The sequence below is a fragment of the Saccopteryx leptura genome, chromosome 11 (genome assembly GCF_036850995.1).
Source record: "Saccopteryx leptura isolate mSacLep1 chromosome 11, mSacLep1_pri_phased_curated, whole genome shotgun sequence".
NCBI lineage: Eukaryota > Metazoa > Chordata > Mammalia > Chiroptera > Emballonuridae > Saccopteryx > Saccopteryx leptura.
This window is the reverse complement of record NC_089513.1, coordinates 66056934-66081300: the sequence shown is the minus strand read 5'-3', so window position 1 is coordinate 66081300 and position 24367 is coordinate 66056934. Positions and strand designations below refer to the sequence as shown.

Here is a 24367-nt window from a genome sequence, read left to right as displayed (position 1 = left end):
TCCCCTTACACCTTCTCCTTAGTGGTATGAACTCATAACAACCTGTGAAAGCCAACTGTGTGCCTCCCCGTCTAAGTTTGTGTTCTGAGACATCACGTTGGTAGCTTGACATTGGCCATGGTGAGTAAATATACACCAAATGTTACAAATCAAGTTTATTATTTCTCCAGTGAGTTGGTTCACTAACTCACCACTGCTTCCACTCCTGTCTTGCCTTGCCAATTTTTAATAATGTTTTAAAGACTTAGTTTGAGTGAAATCTTACTCCGGAAATCTTCACTCACTCTGTAGGTCAAGTGTACCTCCTGTCTGCTTTCATAGAAGCTGGTGCATAACTTTAGTTCCTTTTCACGAACTTTTTGAGGATCCAATTCTGTATCAGTCAGGATTTGGAAAAGTGGAACCAGAGATTTTTAAGGGGTTTCTTATGAGGAATTAGTTGATGCAGTTGTGAGGTTGGCTAAGCAAGTCCAAGGGCTATCAGCAGGTGGTCAGGAAGGGAAGTTCATCAGCAGGGTAGAACACATGGGCATGAGTTGTTTGGAGTCTTCTTTTCCAGAACCTCTCCTCTCTGTATCATTAGTCTCTCCCCTCTTCTCTGTAATCATTCCCATCTTCTTAAAAATGTAGTCTACTATTTCATGTTAAAAACAGCAACAAAGCCCTGGCTGGTTGGCTCAGCGGTAGAGCATCAGCCTGGCATGTAGAAGTCCTGGGTTCGATTCCCATCCAGGGCACACAGGAGAAGCGACCATCTACTTTTCTACCCTTCCCCCTCTCCTTTTTCTCTCTCTCTCTCTTCCCCTCCCGCAGCCAAGGCCCCAGTGGAGCAACACCCCACAAGGGTTGAGCATCGCCCCCTGGTGGACATGCCAGGTGGATCCCTGTTGGGCTCATGCAGGAGTCTGTCTGACCTCCCCCCCTTCTCACTTCGGAAAAAAATAAAAATAAAAATAAATAAAAACAGCAACAAAATAAAACAAGAAAATCTATGACCTAAAAACTCAGTCTAGAGACCATTCCACTTCTCTAATCCCCTTCATAACTAAACTTCTAGCCAAACAAATAGAAAAATGTTATATCCGTTGTGTTTTGCGACCTCACTTCCCATCCAATCTTCAGTCCACTGACAAATGACACTTCAACTTTACAACAGAGTGGGCTAGATTTGTAACTCTTTTAGATCATTTGTTACTGATAATGTAAACAATTTAATGTAAAACAATAAATAAAAATATTTATTTTAAATGACATGTATATATCTAGGCTAGCTGTGTATTGAGTGGCAGTATAAAAAGAGTAAACTTCAAGAGATTTCCCCATTTATGCTTATTAAAGAATATCTGTGATTATAAATAGAATGCTCAGGTGACAGTAACCTGTGTTAAATTCCAAAATATGTTCTGCTTTTGTAATAAGGTACCAAAAAGCTGAAAAATTAATATTGATATTCTAGGAGGAAAAGTCAGGCTTTCCTGTCCTGTCCTTCCTTTGGGGAGAGGAGGGAGAAGAATGTAGAAATTTCTGGCTTGCAAGAACAATGGGTCATTTCGTTTTAAATCTAAAATAAAGGTTAACTGAGAAACTTCTTCTCTTATAATGGGAGACAGAATATACATACCACCCTACATTGATTGTAGTTTCTCCCCCCTTCCTGGAATCTTGAGAGTAACATACCTCTAGGCAAAGGAGGGAAGATGAACCTTAAAAGATTTATAAACATCTTTGATTGTGTTACCTTGAAAGTCTTAATGTTTCTGTGTATCCCCTAAACAAATGTTGTAAGCTTATGCCATGATGTCATGCTCTTCCCCGCCCATGTGTGATCAAGGGTATATAACCAGCCCCTGAGATGTATTTGGAGCACATGGTTTGGGTTTGCAACTGCCCCATGTAAGCCATATTGCTGCCAGCATATTTAATAAATCTCCTTTAATAAACCCCTTCAAAATTCATCTGGACTTGATGTCTCTACATGAACTCGCAGAAGTGAGTGTTGTTGTGAGTCGGGGGCGCAGAGAGAGAGATCAGCAGATGAAATCATTGTGGACTAGCAAAGGACCACTGCTCGCTCAGGCAAATGGCCCCGAGTTCGCACTGTGTCCTATTTTTATTCACAAGACTTCAAAAAGCTTGTTTACTGAGAAATTGGCATAACATCAAGCGTAACTTTTACTTAAAGATACATGGAGTATACCTGCATGATAGCTTAATAACAATATAATATCAAAAGGCATTAATTGCTATTGCTTCCATGGTTTCCACAACATTCCTCTCTTTATCTCAAGGGATAACCTTGGAAGGTACAGAAATCTTATGAGAATGTTTTACTGAGGCCCTGGCCGGTTGGCTCAGTGGTAGAGCATTGGCCTGGCGTGCAGAAGTCCCAGGTTCGATTCCCGGCCAGGGCACACAGGAGAGGCACCCATCTGCTTCTCCACCCCTTCCCCTCTCCTTCCTCTCTGTCTCTCTCTTCCGCTCCCACAGCCGAGGTTCCATTGAAGCAAAAAATGGCCCGGGCGCTGGGGATGGCTCCTTGGCCTCTGCCCCAGGTGCTAGAGTGGCTCTGGTCGCAACAGAACAATGCCCCGGATGGGCAGAGCATCGCCCCCTGGTGGGCGTGCTGGGTGGATCCCGGTAGGGCACATGCGGGAGTCTGTCTTACTGCCTCCCCATTTCCAGTTTCAGGAAAAAAAAAAAAAAAAGAATGTTTTACTGAGAAAAGCCCAGCAACTGCCTTCAGTCACATAGACCTGTTTCAGTGACCCGCCTTCAAGTCACAAAACAATTCTCTTGGCAAAACATTTTTTTCTTGTTGACTGTGTTCCCATCCAAGGCCATGCAATGGGTTATTCCACTACAAGTGAGGTACAGTACTTTTCAGCATCTGGGGTACGGTACTTTACAACACTTTCACTATTTGAAAATATTAACATATATTTGCCCATATCTTTAAGTATCTCGGAATAAGTAGTATGCTAATTTCACAGTAAATAAATGGTATTATTACAAACTAGGGTAATATGTGTAAAGATATATAGCTAAAGTTCTTAATGAATTATTCATTGTAAAACTATACAAGGAAGCTGATTGACAATGAATTGTAATATCACAGATATAATCAGGGTGGAATTGCAGGGATGAAGGTCAAGCTGATATGAATTGGTGAAAAGTTTGACTCATTGAAAATTTTAATATGTATCATTTGAATACAGAAACCTATAATTCTACTTATAAGTAAAGGTTAAAATTGGGAATTGTTTAATAATAAAATTTATTTATAAATTACCCCTGTACACTTATAATGAAAGGGCTGAAATTCTTTTAAAAATATATTCTCTTAAGAAACAAATGTTTCTGATAAATATTTAGAACTTAGGCAGTGGATCTAAAAATCAAATACTAGTCTGACCAGGCAGTGGTGCAGTGGATAGAGCATTGGCCTGGGATGCAGAGGACCCAGGTTTGAAACCCCAAGGTCACCAGCTTGAGCACAGGCTCACCAGCTTGAGCGTGGGGTCAATGGCTTGAGCGTGGGATCATAGACACGACTCCATGGTCGCCAGCTTGAGCCCAAAGGTTGCTGGCTTGAAGCCCAAAGTCACTGTCTTAAAACCCAAAGTTGCTGGCATGAGCCCAAATACAATATATTTATACATAGTATATATATATCAAACACTATATGTAAAGTTAGCCTTTTTAAATGTAGGGTTGCCAGGAGGGTGTCACTTTTTCTTCTTCCTCCTCTTCCTCTTCTTCTTCTTCAAAAATTTTATTTATTTTACAGAGAGAAGGGGGGTGCAACAAGAAGTATCAACTCATAGTTGCTTCACTTTAGTTGTTCCTTTCTTTTTTTTAATAACTTGTGTAGCTCTACAGCTATATTTTTTCTTTTTTATTTTTTTGAATTATTTTTATTTATTTATTCATTTTAGAGAAGAGAGAGACAGAGACAGAGACAGAGACAGAGAGAGAAGGGGGGAGGAGCAGCAAGCATCAACTCCCATATGTGCCTTGACTGGGCAAGCCCAGGGTTTTGAACCGGCGACCTCAGCGTTCCAGGTTGACACTTTATCTACTGCGCCACCACAGGTCAGGCCTAGTTGTTCCTTTCTTGCTTGTCACATGGGCCCTGATCGGGCAAGCCCAGGGTTTTGAACTGGCAATCTCAGCATTCCAGGTCAACACTTCATCCACCACACTACCACAGGCCAGGCCAGAGTGTCACTTCTTTTAAGACATAATTTAGCCCTGGCCGGTTGGCTCAGTGGTAGAGCATCGGCGTGCAGAAGTCCCTGGTTCAATTCCCGGGCAGGGCACACAGGAGAAGCACTCATCTGCTTCTCCACCCCTCCCCCTCTCCTTCCTCTCTGTCTCTCTCTTCCCCTCCTGCAGCCGAGGCTCCATTGGAGCAAAGATGGCCCCGGCGCTGGGGATGGCTCCTTGGCCTCTACCCCAGGCGCTAGAGTAGCTCTAGTCGCAACAGAGCGAGGCCCGGAGGGGCAGAGCATCGCCCCCTGGTGGGCAGAGCGTCACCCTGGTGGGCGTGCCGGGTCGATCCCGGTGGGGCGCATGCGGGAGTCTGTCTGACTGTCTCTCCCCGTTTCCAGCTTCAGAAAAATACAAAAAAAAAAAAAAAAAAAGACATAATTTGGATCCTGGTTTTGAAATATGTTAAATGAATTATAATTCTATTATAATTATTCTTTGGTTCAATTAAAATTCACAGATACAGAGCCTATTATTTAAAAAGTAAACAAAACTTTGTGACGTGACTTTCAGGTTTTATTATCAGTTCGGCCCTGTAGTAGAGGAGGACCATTGAAGAATTCTGCATTAGTCTAGTAGTTGCAAAGTCGATACTGGCTGTGTCGGGAACAGTAGTAAAGGCGTATACTGAAGCTGTGCAGTGTTATGAGAAAGTGGGACGGAGGCCAGAACCTAGGGTCAGACATAGGTCATCAGGTCAGACATGGTGCGACCTGAGGAATAGGCATTTGGTGGTGGGACATGTCTGTAACCTTGCCTTCTTAGAATTGCCTTAAAGGGATGAGACTATGAACCTAGTATTCAACATACTTTGTTTATGTAAGTGACATCTGAAAAAATCATAATGAAGTTATTTATCTATCCCATTCAACTGCTTGGATTTTCATTGAGTTTATCTCTGCTACTAACTAGCTATGAGAACTTGAAAAAGGAGTAGTTTCCATTTGTTGTTTTTTAAAAATTTTATTTAAAAAGTTACATTTGATAAGGGGATATTGATCAATAAGAGTACATAGATTTTAGGTAAACATTTCTATAGCATTTAAATTGAGTTGTTTCTCTTTGAATTGCAGTTTTTCTTGGCCATAAAATGAGAGGGTTGGACTAGATGATTTATACACATCTCACATTATTCCAACTTATGAATTATTATTCACACATATAATTGGCTTTAACAATAATTTTTGTGGCTAATGAAAAGTTGAATTTAGCACCTGTATTAGCAGAATTTGAATGAATGAGAGTGATTTCCTTCCTGTGTATATTGCTTCGTAGTTTGTAGAGGCCCAATGTTTTGTAACCAAAATGGGAGAATGTAAATTCAAGCAAGAAAACAAACTATTTATTAAGTAAACAATAAGGAACTCTGGAGGAGTGTGACCTAAAGGTCCCAAAGGCCTCTATGCCTGATGATCTGGTTATTATTTGATTTATGGCAGCTTGGGACTGCTCTTGTTTTGACCCAAGAGAGGATTGTGTAGGAAGTTTGTTTCTGAGATAGAGCTGAAGCATTGGTCTGCTGAGTGTCTGGAGCCTAAGGGTACGTAGAGTGCCCCTGTCTCCTCCTTGATAAACAGGGAAAAGGTCCAGTTTGCTCCATCTGGAAAGCTGAAGTCGTTACTGAAACTGTATTTGGTGAAGACAAGGACAATTCCCAGTAATTTTATTTAACTGTGAGTATGCTTCTCAAATATAAGAACATTTTATAATTTTATGCCATCTAAATTAAATATAGATATTAATTTTGTTGGTAACTTATTTATTTAAAACTATTATTAAAGTATAAGATGTTAGTAAAAGGGTGTTTTATGAGATTTTTAGTTTCCATTAATTTTGCAAAGTGAAGAAGACAATTGTTACTATAATAGCTAAACTATCAAAAGCATTTTCTCCTTGAAAATAAGAAATTTAATTAAGTGAATTATACACTAATTTAGTTTTCTCCTAAAGAATGACAAAGCAATTTTGGACTGTAGTTGGACTTTACATTTGATATAAGGATATTGTTATATATTTTAAATGAAACCTATTTTTAAATTAAGAACTTATTGATTAAATATATTTTATGTTATGAAGCAACAGGATATATTGTAAATTCAAAGCACCTTGAAATATATTCCGATAAAGACGTAGTTGGGAATTATATTTCTGTTGAAAATGGTGTGATGATATAATTATGAAAATTATTCCAAATTAGGGAAATAGACACAAACTGTATTTCTACTTATCTAAAGTATATAAAATATTAATTTCATAGTTATGAATTTTATAAATATTTCATTTTTTTCTTAAGTTGTAAAAATAACTTGACATAATAGAAATGGAATACTTTTTCATTTAAAACTATATATGGTATTGTATGATTGCATTTATATGAATGTGTGGGACAGGCAAATCCATAGAGACAAAGTTGATTAGTGGCTGCCAGAGTTTGGGGATGTGGGGGGGCAATGGGGAGTGACTGCTTATGGGTTTGGGAGTTCATTTTGGGGTGATGAAAATTTCTGGAATTAGATGGTGGTGATAGTTGCACACTGCGTGAATATTCTAAAAATCATTGTATGCTTTAAAAGAATAAATTTTATGTTATATAAATTACATCCTAATAAAGCAGTATAATAAAACTTTGAGTACCTTACAGTGTAAAATTCTCCATGTATTTTATAAAGGATAGATTCTTATTAAAGAATCAAGAAACCTTGATTTGTATCTTTATTCAATCATATTCTTTTTATTTTCCTTGGTTTCAAGAAGCTCAGGGAATATTGGCTCATAGAAGCTCTGCTATGAAATATGTTTTTATAATTATGTATCACATAGCACTATCATTCTTTTTTTAGTAGAGGATTATGAACATATTAATGTTTTCTTATGAAGCAATCTGCTTTTCAGTTATACCAACTTTGAGCACTGCATTATTTATAACTCAAGTGACATTTATTACAAGAGTAGAAATGCAAAAACTGTATAATTTTTAACATATAAATATAGTTCTCAGGAATCAATTTTTTTCTGTTAAAGTTCTAGATATATGAAGATTTAGAGAGAACAATTTATGGTTAAGGTTAAGGACATCTAATTTTATTTATGAATTAAGTATCTTTTAGTAGAATAGCTATTATAGTCTTTTTAAAATATGGTTTTTATGAAGTTGTATTTGCTAAAGAAAAAATATAGACTTTGCTCATGCTAAATTGATTGTCTTGATAAAAGCTTCTCTCTTGACTAAGTTATTTTTTATTTTAAATAAATATTTACTAGGAAAGATAACAAAACAGAATCATTCCAGGCCCATTGTAACTTTTCACTTTACTTTAACAAGATAGAACATTTTCGATTACATACCTCTCTCTATGTTATTAATTTAATTTAATGTTTTAAAACTAATTTTAGGAACATTATTTCTGAAATTTTTTTTTACTATGCCATACTTATTTTAATACTTCTTTTAAACATTTAAAAGTCTGAAGAAAAACATTATTAATGAAAAATGTTATGTACAAAAATAATGTGACTATTACCATTGGTCCTATTTATGCCCTGGAATATAACTAATTCATAAACTGATAAAAACAGGTCTGATTTACAAAACATTTTTAGTCATTTATTTATCAGTATAGTACTGGTTTTAGAACATTGTTGTTTATGATATGAACCCTAACGGTGGCATTATTATAAGATGCTTATGTTTGTGTTTGTCAAGATATTACCAGCTTTTTTTTATTTTAAAGTGAAATAGAGAGAGATAGACAGACTCCCACATGCACCCTGACTGGACTCCACCCAGCAACCCCATCTGGGGCCAATGCTTGAATTAACCAAGCTATCCTTAGCACCTAAGGCCAGTGCTGGAACCCATCAAGCCACTGGCTGCAAGAGGGAAAGAGAGAAAGAAGGGGGAGAGACAGGGGAAAAGAAGCAGATCTCTTCTCACATGTACCCTGACTGAGGATTGAACCCAGAAGTCCATATGCTGGATTGATGCTCTATCCACTGAGCAAACCGGTCAGGGCCACTAGTTTTCTTCTACTGGGCTGCCTCTTGTTTGTTCCATATTATTTCTCAAGTGCAGTCTCACTCAGTAAAGTCTATATCTAAGCAGTATCAAATATTTTTAAATTTTTAGACATCTTCAGATATTTAATATTCTATGGAGCTTAATGATAAATGGAGCAATTTTTTTTTTTTTTTTTTTTTTAAGCCAGTCAAATTTAGCAGTGGGAAATGGAGCAATTTTAAAAGAAGGGTCAATAACAACTTCAAATTTTCACATGCATTTGTAATTTTCCAGAGTCCAATTGAGACTTAAAAGGGAAGTTAGGAAAGAACTAAACAGAACTATTGTTAAAAATTATCACACAAATTAAACCAATAACATTCAGAGTTCATTTTATAGTTAGAGCCAGTCGATGTGTTGTAACACAGGGAAAACAGAAGTATAGTATATACTGACTGATCCTGTTGATTTTAGTCCTTAATTGTCAAGAAAAACCTCATATTGATATTGTACTTATTTGGAGGCACTGCTTTCCTTCCTCTGTTCCACCCAATACTCACTATATGATTGCTGCATACTGTTAGAAGAGTGGGAGGTTATTTTTATTGATTGATTTTAGAGAGAGAGGAAAGAAGGGGGGAGGGAGGGAGGGAAGATGGGAGACAAGAAGAGAGAGAGAGAAGAAGCAGCATTCATTTGTTGTTCCACTTAGTTGTGCATCCATTGGTTGCTTCTTGTAAGTGCCCTGACTGGGGCCAGGGACAGGTCCACAACCTTGGTGTTTTGAAATGATGCTCTAACTGACTGATCCAGCTGGCCAGGACCAGAATGGGAGACTTTTAAAGGGACCTAGATCTTATTAGATGATAAAGAAGACAAATTTCAGAAATATTGTTATTTGAATCATCTTTGTGGATATAGAAACCTTAGCCATGAACATATCTAGAAAAATAAAGATTTTTCAATACAATCTCAGAAGTTTGTCATGTATATCTTTGAGTGTAATTTAAAACCTATTTTTTTTCTCTTTTGGTTCTTTTCAAAGGTTAAAACTGTCTTTATCTTCTAACAAAGAAGATAAAGCTATAAATATGATGGACTCGCTAGTGACCTTTATTTTTATTAAATAACTTTCAATTTCTTAAACTGTGATTTCCTGTTTAATTCTATTCAAAGATACATTATTTTTGGAGTTCCTTCCTAGAAAATAGCAAAAATAGTTTTTTCCTTATGGGTAGTATTAGATTTTGAATAATTTTCTCTCATAACAGCTTATGATTTTAGGCTTTATTATTAAAGTATAAAACAATTTTCAGTAACCAACAAACTATTTTCATTAGTCAAACACACCCCAAATTAATGTTTTAATATTTAGCATATCATAGTGCTATGAAAGTAAAATATTTACAAAGAACTTAGTAGATAAAAGTCCTATGAAAGTTATTCTTTTCCTTTTCCTACTCTTTAACTTCCTTCATAAAAAACCCTATTTTTCTTCCTAATTTATCTAAATTTAGAACACTGAGATCTTGAAACTATTAGAGTAAAGGTTATGGGAATCAGTTATTAGGTCAAAAACTGTGTTGGATGTTACATATATTAATTAAAGACCTAACAACTTTGTTAGGAGTGTTTTTAGTATTCTATTCTCCAAAGGAAGAAAGCAGGGCTCAGGGAGATTTCATCAATAACCCATACATAAGTGTGAGAGCAGCGTGTGAAACTTAACTCCAAAGCTTGGTACACTTTCAAGAGCCACAATTATTATTACTAAGATATATCAAGTTATTTGTGAAGAGCTGAGCAATAAGAAATTGGCAGAATTTAACAACTTGGTGTGTAAAATGTGAAAAATCAACATTTTTCCAGTTAAAGTGTAAATATAAATTTCTCGTGTACAAATTGTGCTAAATTCTTTATTTTTCAAAATGGTATTTTATTTTCACCAAATTATATTGATTTGATAATTATACTTTCAAATTGTCTACAAAATTATTGTCTCCTACAGGCTTTATTTCAGCATTCACTGATGAAGAAGTGAGAATTGTACCACAGGATGGCAAATTCTTATGTCGCTGCATCTGATGGGTACTGTCTTGTTGAACCAGTGCAATATTATGGTATGTAACCAAAAAACTATGATATAATACATAGTTAATAAAACATTATTTAATTTACCTTACTTTCCCATGTATAAGACGCACCTCCCCCAATTTGGGGTCTAAAAACTGGGTGTGTCTTATACAATGGTTGTAGATATTTTTTTACTTGCATTTACTGCTTTTTCGCACTTGTTTTTGAGCTCCTTGTTGAAGACAGTGATTTGTTATCAGACACAGATGAGGAAAGCTAATGGGTAGGAGTTTTGAGAGTGATGAGGAATTGTATGAATTTAATGATGAATAAAACTTGAGTTCAATAACTTTATGTAATACATTTTTTTTCAAATGTTGGGCCCCCAAATTAAGGTGCATCTTATACATGGGGGAATACAGTAGTGAAATATTTCAGTCATGTTGAATAGCAACTCTGAACTACATTTACTAAATTGCATGTAAACTAGCTTTAATGAAATTTAAGACTTTTTTGGGGGCAATTATGGTTAATTCCAGTTTTTTTAATTAATAAATGAACCACAGACTTTAAATTATTTCCTACAGGAGAAATGATTTCAAAAATCAGTAATACTAAAAGGTTGCAAGCCAGAATTAAATGTAGACAAAAAAGCACTAGTTAAAAATTGTATTCAATTTTAAAAAATAGAATTAACATGCAAATAGAAGTCATTTTTAAAGGCTAGCTAAAGCTAGTTTACATGTAATTTAATAAATGTAATTCAGAGTAGCTATTCAATATATAGGGGGTCCTCAGGTTAGGTCACAGTTTCATTCCTACGACAGTGATGTAACCCGAATTTTAGTGTAAGTAAAAACACACACTAGCTTAAGTCACTTACCTATCCTAACACAGTTGTAAAATCATAATCTAGAACATAGAAGCACAACTAAGTCACAGAAAAAGAAAAAGGACATAAATATACTGTATTGTACACTGTACTGTAGTAACAGAAAAAATGAATGTAAAAAAATATTTCTACCTATATTCCTGTGGTTGGCTTGCTCACTGGAAGGGGCATTGCAAGGTGGGAAAGAGTGACCTATTGGGAGGAAGAAGCTGGAGAGGCAGGAGAACCTGCAGAAGGTGCCGGAGATACTGGGTCAGGTGAATCAGGATCGCCTAAGGAACAGGAGACGCTGGAGACTATTCTACCTGTACTACAGGTGTTTCATCTCGAGAAGCAGCTGATTATAGAAGGTACAGGATCTGTTACAGGCCTCTCTACCTTCTTAAAGAATTGTTCCAGGCTAGTCTGGAAGGTTGATGACTTCTTTTCTTCTAAAATCTATCTATAGCATTGCAAGGCATCCATAACAGCTCTGTAGACCTTACTGAATCTGTCATCGCTGGGGTCCTCAGCCTGAAATTTTGCCAGCCCATCCTCTACCATAGAGAAACCTTCTGCCAAACCCTTGGTAATAAATCTCTTGGGTTCTGGGGTTTCTATCTCTTCTTTTTCAATCAGCTACTTCTCCAGCTGAATGAGATCCTCAGCAGACAGCTCCTCTCCATGTGACACCAGTAGCTCTGTGACATCCATGGTGATGGCTTTCCTCGTCTTTGAAGCACTGCCATCTGAACACTGACTTTCATTTAGGAGCCATGATAAGGGCCAAAAAGTCACCAAACAAAGCAACACAAACAGAACACTAGCTCTTTTAACAGTCCAAAATGGCATAGGGAAGCGTACTGGGGGACGCCAACTCCCTCACTCCTATGCCGCATTACTGCGTATTCTTCTGCTGTGTGCAACCAAACCAGTTCGCCCATAGAGTCTAAGTACAGCGCTAACAGTGTAAGCCAAAAACACTCACGTCTCAATTTTTAAAAGTTTTTATGGGAGTGAGCATTGTAAACTCGAAACATCATATGTCAAGACTGTCATAACTCGAGGACCCCCTGTATTTGAAATTTTAATCTTAATATAAGATTTTTATCAAAGGGAAAGAAATACAAAACATTTCAGGAGACAATAGGAGTTTTCTCCTAAAAGACTAAAGTGAGAGGGGTTCTGGCCGGTTGGCTCTGTGGTAGAGTGTCGGCCTGGCGTGCGGGAGTCCCAGGTTCGATTCCCGGCCAGGGCACACAGGAGAAGCGCCCATCTGCTTCTCCACCCCTCCCCCTCTCCTTCCTCTCTGTCTCTCTCTTCCCCTCCCGCAGCCAAGGCTCCATTGGAGCAGAGATGGCCCGGGCGCTGAGGATGGCTCCATGGCCTCTGCCTCAGAAGCTAGAGTGGCTCTGGTCGCAACAGAGCGACGACCCGGATGGGCAGAGCATCGCCCCCTGGTGGGCATGCCGGGTGGATCCCAGTGCATGCGGGAGTCTGTCTGACTGCCTCCTGTTTCCAGCTTAAAAAAAAAAAAAGAAAAAAAAAAGACTAAAGTGAGAATATAAACTTTTAAATGCAGGTTTTCTTTTACAGTTTTAACTCATATTTCCATGCCAAAGTAACAGCCAGTATTCTGCAGTCTTGAGACTGATCCAAGAAGGGCCCTCTTTTAAAAAAAGTTATTGTTTTTACTGATAATTTTTCTTCTTATATCAGGCTGTCATTAGTATTTATTCAACACTTTGCATTGGATTTGATGCTCTAAGATTTCAAATGATTTATGTGAATTAATAGAAATTATACTGTTTACCGATCTTGGTGGTAGAATTTTGAGGGTAAGAGTAAATCTAATCACCTGGTGATTCAGGATCAGGGAAAGGACAGATATGATTAGTTACAGACATGGAGCAACTTAAGTATTCCTGGATCCTTTGGGAGCCACTTTTCTGCATTTACATTCAGTAATTCTCCTGAAGGCAAAAAGTGAGTTGATGTTTGGGAGATTCTGATAATAATTTAAAAAGTAACAAATAATAAAAAATGATATTCATTAAGTATAATTTTATATTTTTACATATGATATTTTATTTCATTCTTACAGTAATCCTGTGAGGTAGGTGAATTTATCCCCAGATAATTGGTTGTTAGAATTGCTTGACAACAAAACAAAAAAGAAACTAGTAACTTAAATCAAGTCTACAAATGGCAAAAGAGGGTGTTATATTAAATGGGGAGTTCAGACTTTTTTTTTTTTTGCTTGAAATAACCAATGTTAAAGAACAAAAATTCAATTGAGTAAATTTGAAGATCTAATTGACTTTATTGAGCCATTCATGAATTAGGCAGTTTGCAACCCAGCAAGTAGAAAGGACCCCCAAGAAGCTGTACAATATGGAAGTCTTTTCTAGGCAAGTCTTTTCTAGGTGGAACAAGAAAGTTATTACCAAAAGAAGAGATTGTTGTTTAGGGGAAGCCAGGAGTCTTATCAGGCAGATGCTATCAGCTTCCTTGGAACCAGGGGATGGAAAAGGCTCACGTGAGACATTACTCACAGGTACTGACTGAGAAATTCCTGAATGGCTTATTAAGATTACGTTTCTAGAGAAGGCTGAAACTGCAATTACATCAGGAATTAAGTCTAGATTTGGTTTCATGTGCTTTAGCACAAGTGACTCCATTTTGGGCTTACGGTTTTCACTTTAACACCCAGCTAACTAGTAAAACTGTATTTTAGTTTCATTTTTCTTGGGTGGAAGGGTGGGATAATTTATTAATTCATCTCTAAAAACAGTTGTATCCACAGCAAGGGAGATGGAAAAGATGGGGAAAACCTTCTTTCATTCCAAATTGGGAAATATTTATTTCTACTGAAGCGGGGAGACTGGGTTGGTGTGAGAGCCGTTAGCGACTTCCTTGCAGCTCCTGAGTAACCTCTGCATACCTCTGGATGGCAGCATTTACCACGCATTGCAATTCAGTTTACTGTCTGCCCCTCATGCTGCACAGCGGTAGGTCCTGGGATGTAGTGGACAACAATGGACTAAAATTCTTATTTGTTGCCCCGGCCAGGTGGTTCGGTTGGTTAGAGCATCGTCCTAAAACTCAGAGATTGCCAGTTTGATCACTGGTCAGGGCACATACAGGAACAGATCAATGTTCTTGTCTCTCTCTCTCTCTCAACTTTCTATCTTGTTAAAATCAATAGATAAAATAATAAAATAAAATAAAATAAAATAAAGCTCTTGTTTATTGAGCATAAAACCCTTTGAAATTTGAAAACAATATGAAATTCTGACTTTTTATATTTGTTTTTTTATGTTAAAAAAAAACCTAGATATTGTGCCAGAACAAATCAATTATCAGCTGCATGACTCTGACTTTCAAGGATCACCTTATTGCCAATATTCTGCTGTCCAGTTTCCACCAGCTCTACAGTCCCCGTCTTTACAAAACCATTTCAACACTTCTAGCTTGGATCCACAGTTCAGTGGTAGAGACTATCGACTTGGTTCCTGTGAATTAAATAAATCCACTTACGTAGTTGCCCACGACACTGAAGATGGATTCCCTGGAATTAAAAGGTCCAGACTAACTCATTCTTCCATGCAAACTAAGGGACAGAAAGAACTCTGTGTAGTTTGTGGTGATAAAGCATCGGGATATCATTATAATGCACTTACTTGTGAAGGTTGCAAAGGTAAGGATAAAATTAAAACAAAACTGACATCCTAGTGTTCACTGAAGAGGCATGAAATTTGAGATGTGTACTCTTATTTTTTACAGTGTGAAAAATAAGAGCAGGGAGAACTTTGATATGTTTAAATGTGATCAACCTATGGGATCAAAGATATAAAAATGAAATGTAATAATATTTTATATTTCTCTTTAAATAAATTTAAAGAGAAAACTGAATGTATATGCCAGAAAAACAGTTTTCATGTTCCTAGACAAATCTGCTGTTGAAATAGGAAATGACTTTTAAAAGGATCTGAATGGCCTGACCAGGCGGTGGCGCAGTGGATAGAGTGTTGGACTGGGATGCGGAAGGACCCAGGTTTGAAACCTCCGAGCTCACCAGCTTGAGCGCAGGCTCATCTGGTTTGAGTAAAAGCTCACCAGCTTGGACCCAAGGTCCCTGGCTAGAACAAGGAGTTACTCGGTCTGCTGAAGGCCCGTGGTCAAGGCACATATGAGAAAGTGGTCAATGAACAACTAAGGTCTCGCAACAAAAAAACTGATGATTGATGCTTCTCATCTCTCTCCGTCCCTGTCTATCCCTCTCTCTGTCCAAAAAAAAAAAAAAAAAAAAAAGGATCTGAATGTTAACTAGTATATCTTCTCATATGGTTGATATAATTCATGCATTAGGAGGGAACCTGAATTAAATGACTTCTAAGATTCTATTTTTTGAATAATTTTTTTGAAAACCAATGGGAGGTCTACAAATGAAAATAATCATTGACAATGGAATTTCAAAGAGTGAAATAGTCCTTGATGAAGTTTTGAGGTTTTGAAACACTTCTGCAGTACTTTTATTCACAAATGCAATATTGGGACAGAACTTGGAAATGATTAAGCCAACACAGCACTTAGGTAAAAATGTCTGTTAGAAGTACAGGGTAAAGTTTTACTGTCAATCTCACAGCTCATTCCTCACAAAGAGCCATATGAGGACCAAGCGAAATGAGGTACTGCCTTTATGAATAGAATAGCTGGGCTAGTATTTGCTTAATCTTAAAAGGCAAACCCTTGCTGTTAAAACAAGGTTGAAGAATGAGGCATAGTTCTGGAAACCTAAGCAGAGCTTTCTACTCCTTTTGTTGAATCTAAGTCACGAAACTCCTCGTCTCACATACAGGGGCATTGACTAAGCTTATGAACTTCACTGTTTGGAAGGAACAAGAGGAAGATAGCAGAGATTATTACATAGGAATGGGAAATGAAAGAGGAAATGGGAAGAGGTGTTGCTATGCGTGGTTTCAGGAAATGAAAGTGAAAATGTAGAACCCCTACCCCACTCAAGTACACACACACATATGCACAAAACATGGCACATTCAACATCTCAGTCGAGTAAACTAGCAATCCTTTCTCAACTGGGGAAGCTGAAATAAAGGAGAGAGAGGAGTAAGTTTGGAAGACTCTTTATGGGTTGAGATAGAATGTGATAGGAGAAAAAGGGAGGTTTTCCTTATAGTTTTATTTTCAATTAGCACACATTTTTCCAAGGGGATCTGGAGAGGTGCTTCCTGTACAACATAGTTTTAAAAATGTGTTTGTATGGTATATTATAACCATAGTAAAATAGAGTTGTCTTAATGTGATAGAGCTATATAGTTTAATTTTCAATGTGAGTATTGACATGAACAACCTTGAAATAGAATATATCAAACAGAAGAGGCTTAAAATAATTAACCTGAAAAATGTATGTTAAACCAAATCATATTGAGGGAAAAAAAAACACTGAAAAAATTTAGTTAACTTGATTATCTAACCGTATTGAAGTATATATTAATAAAAACACATAGCTAAAAACTCCTAATAGTAAAATTAAAATTTTTTTGTTATTAGGTTTTTTTCGGCGTAGCATTACCAAAAATGCAGTATATAGTTGCAAGAATGGTGGTCACTGTGAAATGGACATGTACATGCGTAGAAAATGTCAAGAGTGCAGACTGAAGAAATGTAAGGCAGTGGGAATGTTGGAAGAATGTAAGTGGCATTGTGGGCTTTTTTTCTCTTTTGAAGGAGATTTTAGTTTTTTCTTACCTTATTGAGAACTTAGTACATTCCTCAAGAGATAATTTTAGAGTCATATTTGCCTGGATTTAAGCTATTTTTTAACATATGCTAAATTAGGATAGCCAGTTACCAATCTAGGTAATTATTTTTATAAATCCTGCTTTATACTGTATTACTCTAATTTTAGCAATAATCATATTTTCATAAATTAGAAACCCTTGTATTTTCATATTACTTAACCTAAAATTATGTAACGCATCTAGAAAGAACAGAATTTTAAATGAGTAGTTCTCCTTCTTCAGTCTTATATCTTTAGAAGCCTACATGATATCTGGGTATGAAGAACCTACTAACAATGAACATATATGGGTTAAAACCCAACTCAACAGACATAAGAGCGACAAGACAAGGAATGCAATTCTTTGCATTCCTTCTATGTTCATTGTGTCTTTAGCTTAATAAATTACATAATGTCAGTTGACTCTCACAGTAGTAGTTCTAAAATTTGGCATCATTTCCTCAATTCCTCCTATTCCCCAGGGCTCAATATTTCATGGTAATTTGAATAGTCATTTTTCTCTGTACAGTACTGTTAACATTTTTCATGTCTAATCTAGCCTTGTGCAAACTCATATTCTCTTGTACTTATACTATTATATTAGTTTCATGGCCATTTGTCCATTCTTTTTTGTTCAATCTGCCTTCAACTGCTATAATAATAATCTTCCAGTTTTGTTGTTATATTCTTATTCAATAAACACCAATACAATATTCTGTTTATATCACACTACATGTTATAATCAAATCCAAACTCTTTAGTCAAAGATCTTCACTATTTAAAATTCCCAGGTTGGAGATCTTCAAGTTGTCATGCCCAATCAGACTAAATCCTTCCTGTGTCCCTGTCTTAGTCTGCTCAGGCTGCCGTAACAAAATACCATTATCTCATTTTATAAGAAAAAAATAGACTTAGTTCATTCAAAATAATTGCAAGATATTTTCTTCGCCAGTCAAGGATTAAACTTCTAGAAACAGTAGCTCAACTGCTGTACCAACTGACTTTCTATGTTGCTTCCAACATATAATTAATGTGGAAATTTCTCTACTATAAAAGGTCTAAATTTGTAATTTGGAGATGAAAAATTAATTTTTAATTGATGTCTAGGATGACTATGGACCTCTAAGTAGACAGGTATTATGGAAAGAAAAGGTGAAAGTAATGTAGCAAATTAAATTGCTGTGTACATACTTGCCAAGAAAGTTTCTTTGTAAAAGGAAAGTCTATGATCATATATGTGTATAAATAATATAAGACAATTTTCATCAAATTCTATAATGTTCTTTGCTGTACCCAAACATTTGGTATGAATTTTGTAATATCACAGGTTTGCTCACAGAAATTCAATGCAAATCAAAGAAACTCCGAAAGAACATTAAGCAGAAGAATAGTTTTGACTCTAGCATCAAAGAGGAAGAGGTAGGAATAGACAACAAGTTTGTATCATCCACCCCTAGATCTGGAAAAGTGGTGAGAGTCTTCTTATAAGATTTTTTTTCTTTAATGATATGTCTTGTTAAATAACTATGCATTATAGTTTCCTCTTATATTTCTTATAGATCCAGGAGAGCATGGAACTAACTCAAGAAGAATATCAGCTTATTAATAACATTGTGGCTGCTCATCAAAAATATACAATTCCTTTAGAAGAAACAAAAAAATTTGTATGTGGTCCATTACTGGCAAGAAATAATTTATAATTAATTATGTTAGAATATATGAGCATAGCCCTGGCCGGCTGGCTCAGCGGTAGAGCGTCAGCCTAGCGTGCGGAGGACCCCGGTTCGATTCCTGGCCAGGGCACATAGGAGAAGCACCCATTTGCTTCTCCACCCCTCTGCCACGCCTTCCTCTCTGTCTCTCTCTTCCCCTCCCGCAGTCAAGGCTCCATTGGAGCAAAGATGGCCCGGGCGCTGGGGATGGCTCTGTGGCCTCTGCCCCAGGTGCTAGAGTGGCTCTGGTCGCAACATGGCAATGCCCAGGATGGGCAGAGCATCGCCCCCTGGTGGGCAGAGCGTCGCCCCATGGTGGGCGTGCCGGGTGGATCCCGGTCGGGCGCATGCGGGAGTCTGTCTGACTGTCTCTCCCTGTTTCCAGCTTCAGAAAAATGCAAAAAAAAAAAAAAGAATATATGAGCATAAACATAAAAGTTTAAAATTGGAAGAGTTATTTGAAAGAAAATAAAATTTTTGTTAATTTTATTTTTTTGTTGTTGATTAGCTGCAGGAATATGAATATCCTGAACTGAACTTTTTGCGACTTTCAGAAACAGTAGTCCTACACATACAAGGGCTAGTGAATTTTACCAAGGGACTTCCAGGTAATCACTTTATCTTTGGAAAAAAATAAATTTAACACTTAATTTTTAAGAAGTTCCTTTCTTAAAAGGAAGAAGACATTATAATAAAACAAAAACCTCTATTTCCCCACCAAAACTGCTTCTAAATTAAAAAACGTGTTTATTTTGTCTGCTTTAATAAATCAGGTGGGTAAAAGTATTAGTATTTTAAAATAGTCAAGTGATTTTAAAAAGTTAGACTTAAGACAATCAATGTGATTCACTATCATTTTTATTTCATTTTTACATTCTGGAAATACATTTTTTAAAAGTATTATCTCTTTATTATTATTATTTTTATTTTATTAATTTTAGAAAGAGAAAAAGAGGGAGGGAGGGAGGGAGAGAGAGACAAGAACATCCATCTGTTCTATATGTACCCTGAATGAGGATCAAACTGGCAACCTCTGCACTTTGGGATGATGATCTAGCCAACCAAGCTATCCAGCCAGGAAAAATTGTTTTTTAGATAAACCATGAAACACAAAATTTGTTATTAAGTAGAAATAAATCAAGCCACTCTTGCCTAAAACTTAGCTATCTATTTACAAGAACAGATAACTCGCTGTAAAAATAAATTCTTCAAGGCTAATGTATATATATATATATTTTTATTTTATTTTTATTTTTTTACAGAGACAGAGAGTGAGTCAGAGAGAGGGATAGATAGGGACAGACAGACAGGAACAGAGAGAGATGTAAAGCATCAATCATCAGTTTTTCGTTGCGACACCTTAGTTGTTCATTGATTGCTTTCTCGTCTGTGCCTTGACCGCGGGCCTTCAGCAGACCGAATAACCCCTTGCTCGAGCCAGCGACCTTGGGTCCAAGCTGGTGAGCTTTGCTCAAACCAGATGAGCCCGCGCTCAAGCTGGTGACCTCGGGGTCTTGAACCTGGGTCCTCCGCATCCCAGTCCAACGCTCTATACACTGCTCCACCGCCTGGTCAGACAAGGCTAAAGTATATTAAATTTATTTTTTTCTATAGGAAAGATTATCCAGTTCTGATAAAAGTGTCCTAAAATATTGCCACCTAGAATCAAGAATTTATTCAGATTTGAAGTTACATATCATGATTATTTTAAGGGAACATAACTGAACAAATAATATAAAATGTTAAATCCTATACCTAAATATGATCTTCACATTATCTACTTCAAACAATTATATAATCTTTTCTTAAAGGATTTAAAAATTTGACCAATGAGGATCAGACTGCATTACAGAAGGGATCAAAAACTGAAGTGATGTTTCTTCATGCGGCCCAACTTTACAGAGAATGTCTTGCATCAGCTTCTGAAAGTAAAAAAAGGCCAATTAACTCAATCTTAATAGTTGCTATTAAAATTAGCAGCAAATTTATAACATTGAGCTATTTTTTCTTATTATACTTTAATTTTACTAGTTATTATAGGAATAAGTACTTCATAACAGCTGTTTATAGTTTTCTGATTTATTGGTCTAGCTTTTGCCTTTTTTTTTTTTTAAGAGAAAACCATTCTTTATTATATAGCATCATGGAAAAACATTTTTGGAGGGTCTTCTATATAATCTTTATGTAAAATATGAACTCTATCTAGCTTTGTGTTTCAGTAATAATTATAAAGCTATCTTTCATTGGAAACATTTCCTATGTAACCGTTTAGAGGAGTTGAATTTATTATCTGTATAAAGATTTTTTAAAGATCAGAATTTTGTATTTCCCTTTTACTAGGTACTATGAGATTACCACCTCATTCAGCCAATTCACTGAATTGTCACAATCATAGTGATGATGGAAGTGTTATTTATTCCACGGAAACACTTTGCAACAAAGGCTGTCCTTCCACTACCCTGACTGGTATTATTTGTATTAACTGTATTAATACCCTGTATTATTTGTATTAATACAATACAAAATATTAATTAGATTAAAAAACAATTAGTCAGATATAATGTTTCATTTTCTTATATGTCTTTGAGAAAAAAATAATAATGGCAATATATTCTGTTTTGATGAAACTACATTTGATATTAATCTTTTCAGGTATTGTTGAAGAATTTATTGGCACGCTGTTTTACTTCTACAGAAGAATGAGTGAGCTTAATATTACTAATACTGAATATGCTCTGCTTGCAGCAACAACTGTGTTTTTTTCAGGTAAAAACCACTCAGCAGTAAAACTCTGGGTTAAGTTTGGCAATGTAGTCATAAAGTTTGTGGTTATTATATTATTCATTGATGCCAAAAGTATTACTTTTGTTTCCTCAAAATTGCTTTCAGCTTACAAACATGCTGTAATTTCTTGCCTCTTAAAAAATGCCTAATTGACCTCATATCCCCCGTTCAGCTAGTCTCCCATTTCTCTGTCCTGTATTACAGGAAAAAAAATTTTTTTAAGAGTTGTCTACACTCCTGCCTCCATTTTCCTCTTCTTATTCACTCGTGACTGAACCCAATACAGTCATATTTTATCCCCTCCTTTCCATTCCCTTGTATCTTGTAAAGATCTTCAGTGATTTGGCATTGCTGATGTTACTAGTCAGTTCTTAGTGCTCATCTTACTTGACCAGCTACATATGACAGAGCAGATAACTCCCTCTCTTAGAACAAACACTCATCACTTGGCTTCGGTTGATCACTCCCTCCTTGATATGCTCCTGCCAACTCCCACTCCCCATTTGATTTCCAGGGCATCATTTCTATGGATTTTCCTTCTCTGCTGCTGCTTGCTCTCTCTATTGTTAATTCATCCTGATCACCCACACTGATACATGTCAGAGTGTCCCAGGGCTCAGTTCTTTTTCATTTTATATTACTTTCTTTGAAATTTCATCTTATCTCATAGGTTTAACTGCCATCTATATGCTGCCAATGCCCAAACTTACATACCAACCTGGACTGCTCCCCTAACTCCAATACAAGATCTATTCAAGATTTCAATTTGAATGTCCAGTAGGCATATCAAATCTAACGTGTCCAAAGGTGAATGAACTCTTGTTCTCCCCTCTGACTCTCCTTTTCCTCCTCTCTACTAAATGTCATCTCCATCCTTCAAGTTGCATAATCCAAACTTCTTGTAATCATCTTTCACTTCTTTTTCTTACACCTATATTAAATATATAGCAAATCCTATTGACTCTAACCTCAAAATATATCTAGAATTCTTACTCTGTTCCTGCTGCTTTAATTAGAACTGCCATTCTGTCTTTCCTGTTTTCTGCCCTTGCATCTATTCTCTATAGAGTAACCAGAGTGATTCTTTGAAAACAAGCCAGGCCATGCCATTCCTCTAGTCATACCTCTTTAATGGCTTTCTGTTTTACACAGACTAAAGACAACGTTCTTTCCATCATTGCATACTACTATCCATTTTGCTTTTGATGTATATAGTCCTTGAAAATTTCAATCAGGCTCCTGTCATAAGTTCCTAAATTGACAAACTTTGGAAAGCTTTTTTCCTAGATAGCTACATGGCTCCCTCCTTTTTACCATCTTAGATCTCGGCTAAAAGTCATTTACTTCTGATTATCTTTTTAACAATAGTTGTTTCCTCTCCACCCTATATTCTTACTCCCTTTCCTTTTATTTTTCTATAACACTTATCACTGTCATATTATATATTTTTAAAATTTATTGATTTTAGAGAGAGAGAGATTTGTTATTTCACTTATTTATGTATTCATTGGTTGATTCTTGTATGGGCCTTGACTGGGGATCAAACCTGCGACTTTGGTGTATCGGGATAACACTCTAATCACCTGAGTTACCTGGCCAAGGGCTGTCATACTATATTTTATTTTTTTTAAATGTGCACTTGAATCTTTTCTCCCCTGCTACTCCCAGACCCAGAATATAAGTTCAATGAAGGCAGAAAATTTTGTCATGTTCACTGTTGTTATCTTCAACAAAATGGATGAATGAATGCTGCTTAACTATGAAGAAATACTCTTCATAGAGTATTATGAAGTTTAAATAAGATATTTCATAGATGCAAGTTACTTAGCATAATATCTGGTCTATATTAAGGATTCAGTAAATATTTGCTATTTTTATTATTTAAAAGCTGTATTTTAAAAAATTCATTCTCTTCCACCATTTTTCTAGCATTCATTAAGATATATATGATTATGTTTTTCAGATCGTCCATGCCTTAAAAATAAGCAACATGTGGAAAATTTACAAGAACCAATTTTACAAATTTTGTACAAATATTCAAAAATTTATCATCCAGAAGACCTACAGCATTTTGCTCGTCTCATAGGGAGGCTTACCGAACTGAGAACACTCAATCACAGCCATTCAGAAATACTTAGCATTTGGAAAACTAAGGACCCTAAATTGGCTAGTTTACTCTCTGAGAAATGGAATTTGTATTCACATTGCTGAAACTTTAGAACATTGTGGTTTCTCTTAAAATTTCTAAATCTAGATTGTTTACTCTATCATTAGAGGATGCTGTGAAAAACATGAACAGCATTACTATGTTACTATCAACATAAAATGGACAACATCAGAGCTCATCAAATTTTGTGGAATGTAAGACCATCATAGAGGGATATCTAAGATTCTATTCAAGATTTGACTCAAAAGAAGCAATGGTTATTGTTACGTTTCTACAAAAGGGAATAATGCTAAATAGAGTTCTTATCTGAAAAAACATTTTTCATTTAGTATAAAATTGAATGAGAAAGATATAGATTTCTTAGACATGAAAAAGGCTATATCTAGTAGAAACAATGTAATCAGAATAAAGACAGTTTGTGAACCTCATTAATTAATGCCCAATTGATAAATAAGGAACTAACATTTTAAACTGATTCCTGTTAAGGCCCTGGCCGGTTGGCTCAGCTCTACCGGGGGACCCGGGTTTGATTCCCGGCCAGGGCACATAGGAGAAGCGCCCATTTGCTTCTCCACCCCACCCCTCCTTCCTCTCTGTCTCTCCCTTCCCCGCCCGCAGCCAAGGCTCCATTGGAGCAAAGATGGCCCGGGTGCTGGGGATGGCTCCTTGGCCTCTGCCCCAGGCACTAGAGT

General features: G+C 36.4%; 1 protein-coding gene across 1 annotated transcript; it reads left to right on the top strand.

Annotated features, from left to right (window-relative positions):
- Positions 1 to 5815: 5815 nt before the first annotated feature.
- LOC136383096 (bile acid receptor-like) lies at positions 5816 to 24134 on the top strand. The gene is made up of 11 exons (XM_066352656.1): positions 5816 to 5942; positions 10275 to 10386; positions 14548 to 14910; positions 16784 to 16924; positions 18340 to 18482; positions 18572 to 18676; positions 19233 to 19332; positions 20536 to 20652; positions 21065 to 21190; positions 21377 to 21490; positions 23472 to 24134. The coding sequence occupies exons 2-11, from the start codon at positions 10323 to 10325 to the stop codon at positions 23717 to 23719; spliced, it is 1521 nt and encodes a 506-aa protein (XP_066208753.1). The 5' UTR covers positions 5816 to 5942; positions 10275 to 10322; the 3' UTR covers positions 23720 to 24134.
- The last annotated feature ends 233 nt before the right edge of the window (positions 24135 to 24367 follow it).

Coding starts and splice junctions, on each gene's coding strand:
- LOC136383096 (XM_066352656.1), top strand. CDS start 10,323: ATGGCAAATTCTTATGTCGCTGCATCTGATGGGTACTGTCTTGTTGAA. Junction 16,925..18,339: donor AGTGGGAATGTTGGAAGAAT/GTAAGTGGCATT, acceptor GTAATATCACAG/GTTTGCTCACAGAAATTCAA. Junction 21,191..21,376: donor TCCTTCCACTACCCTGACTG/GTATTATTTGTA, acceptor TAATCTTTTCAG/GTATTGTTGAAGAATTTATT.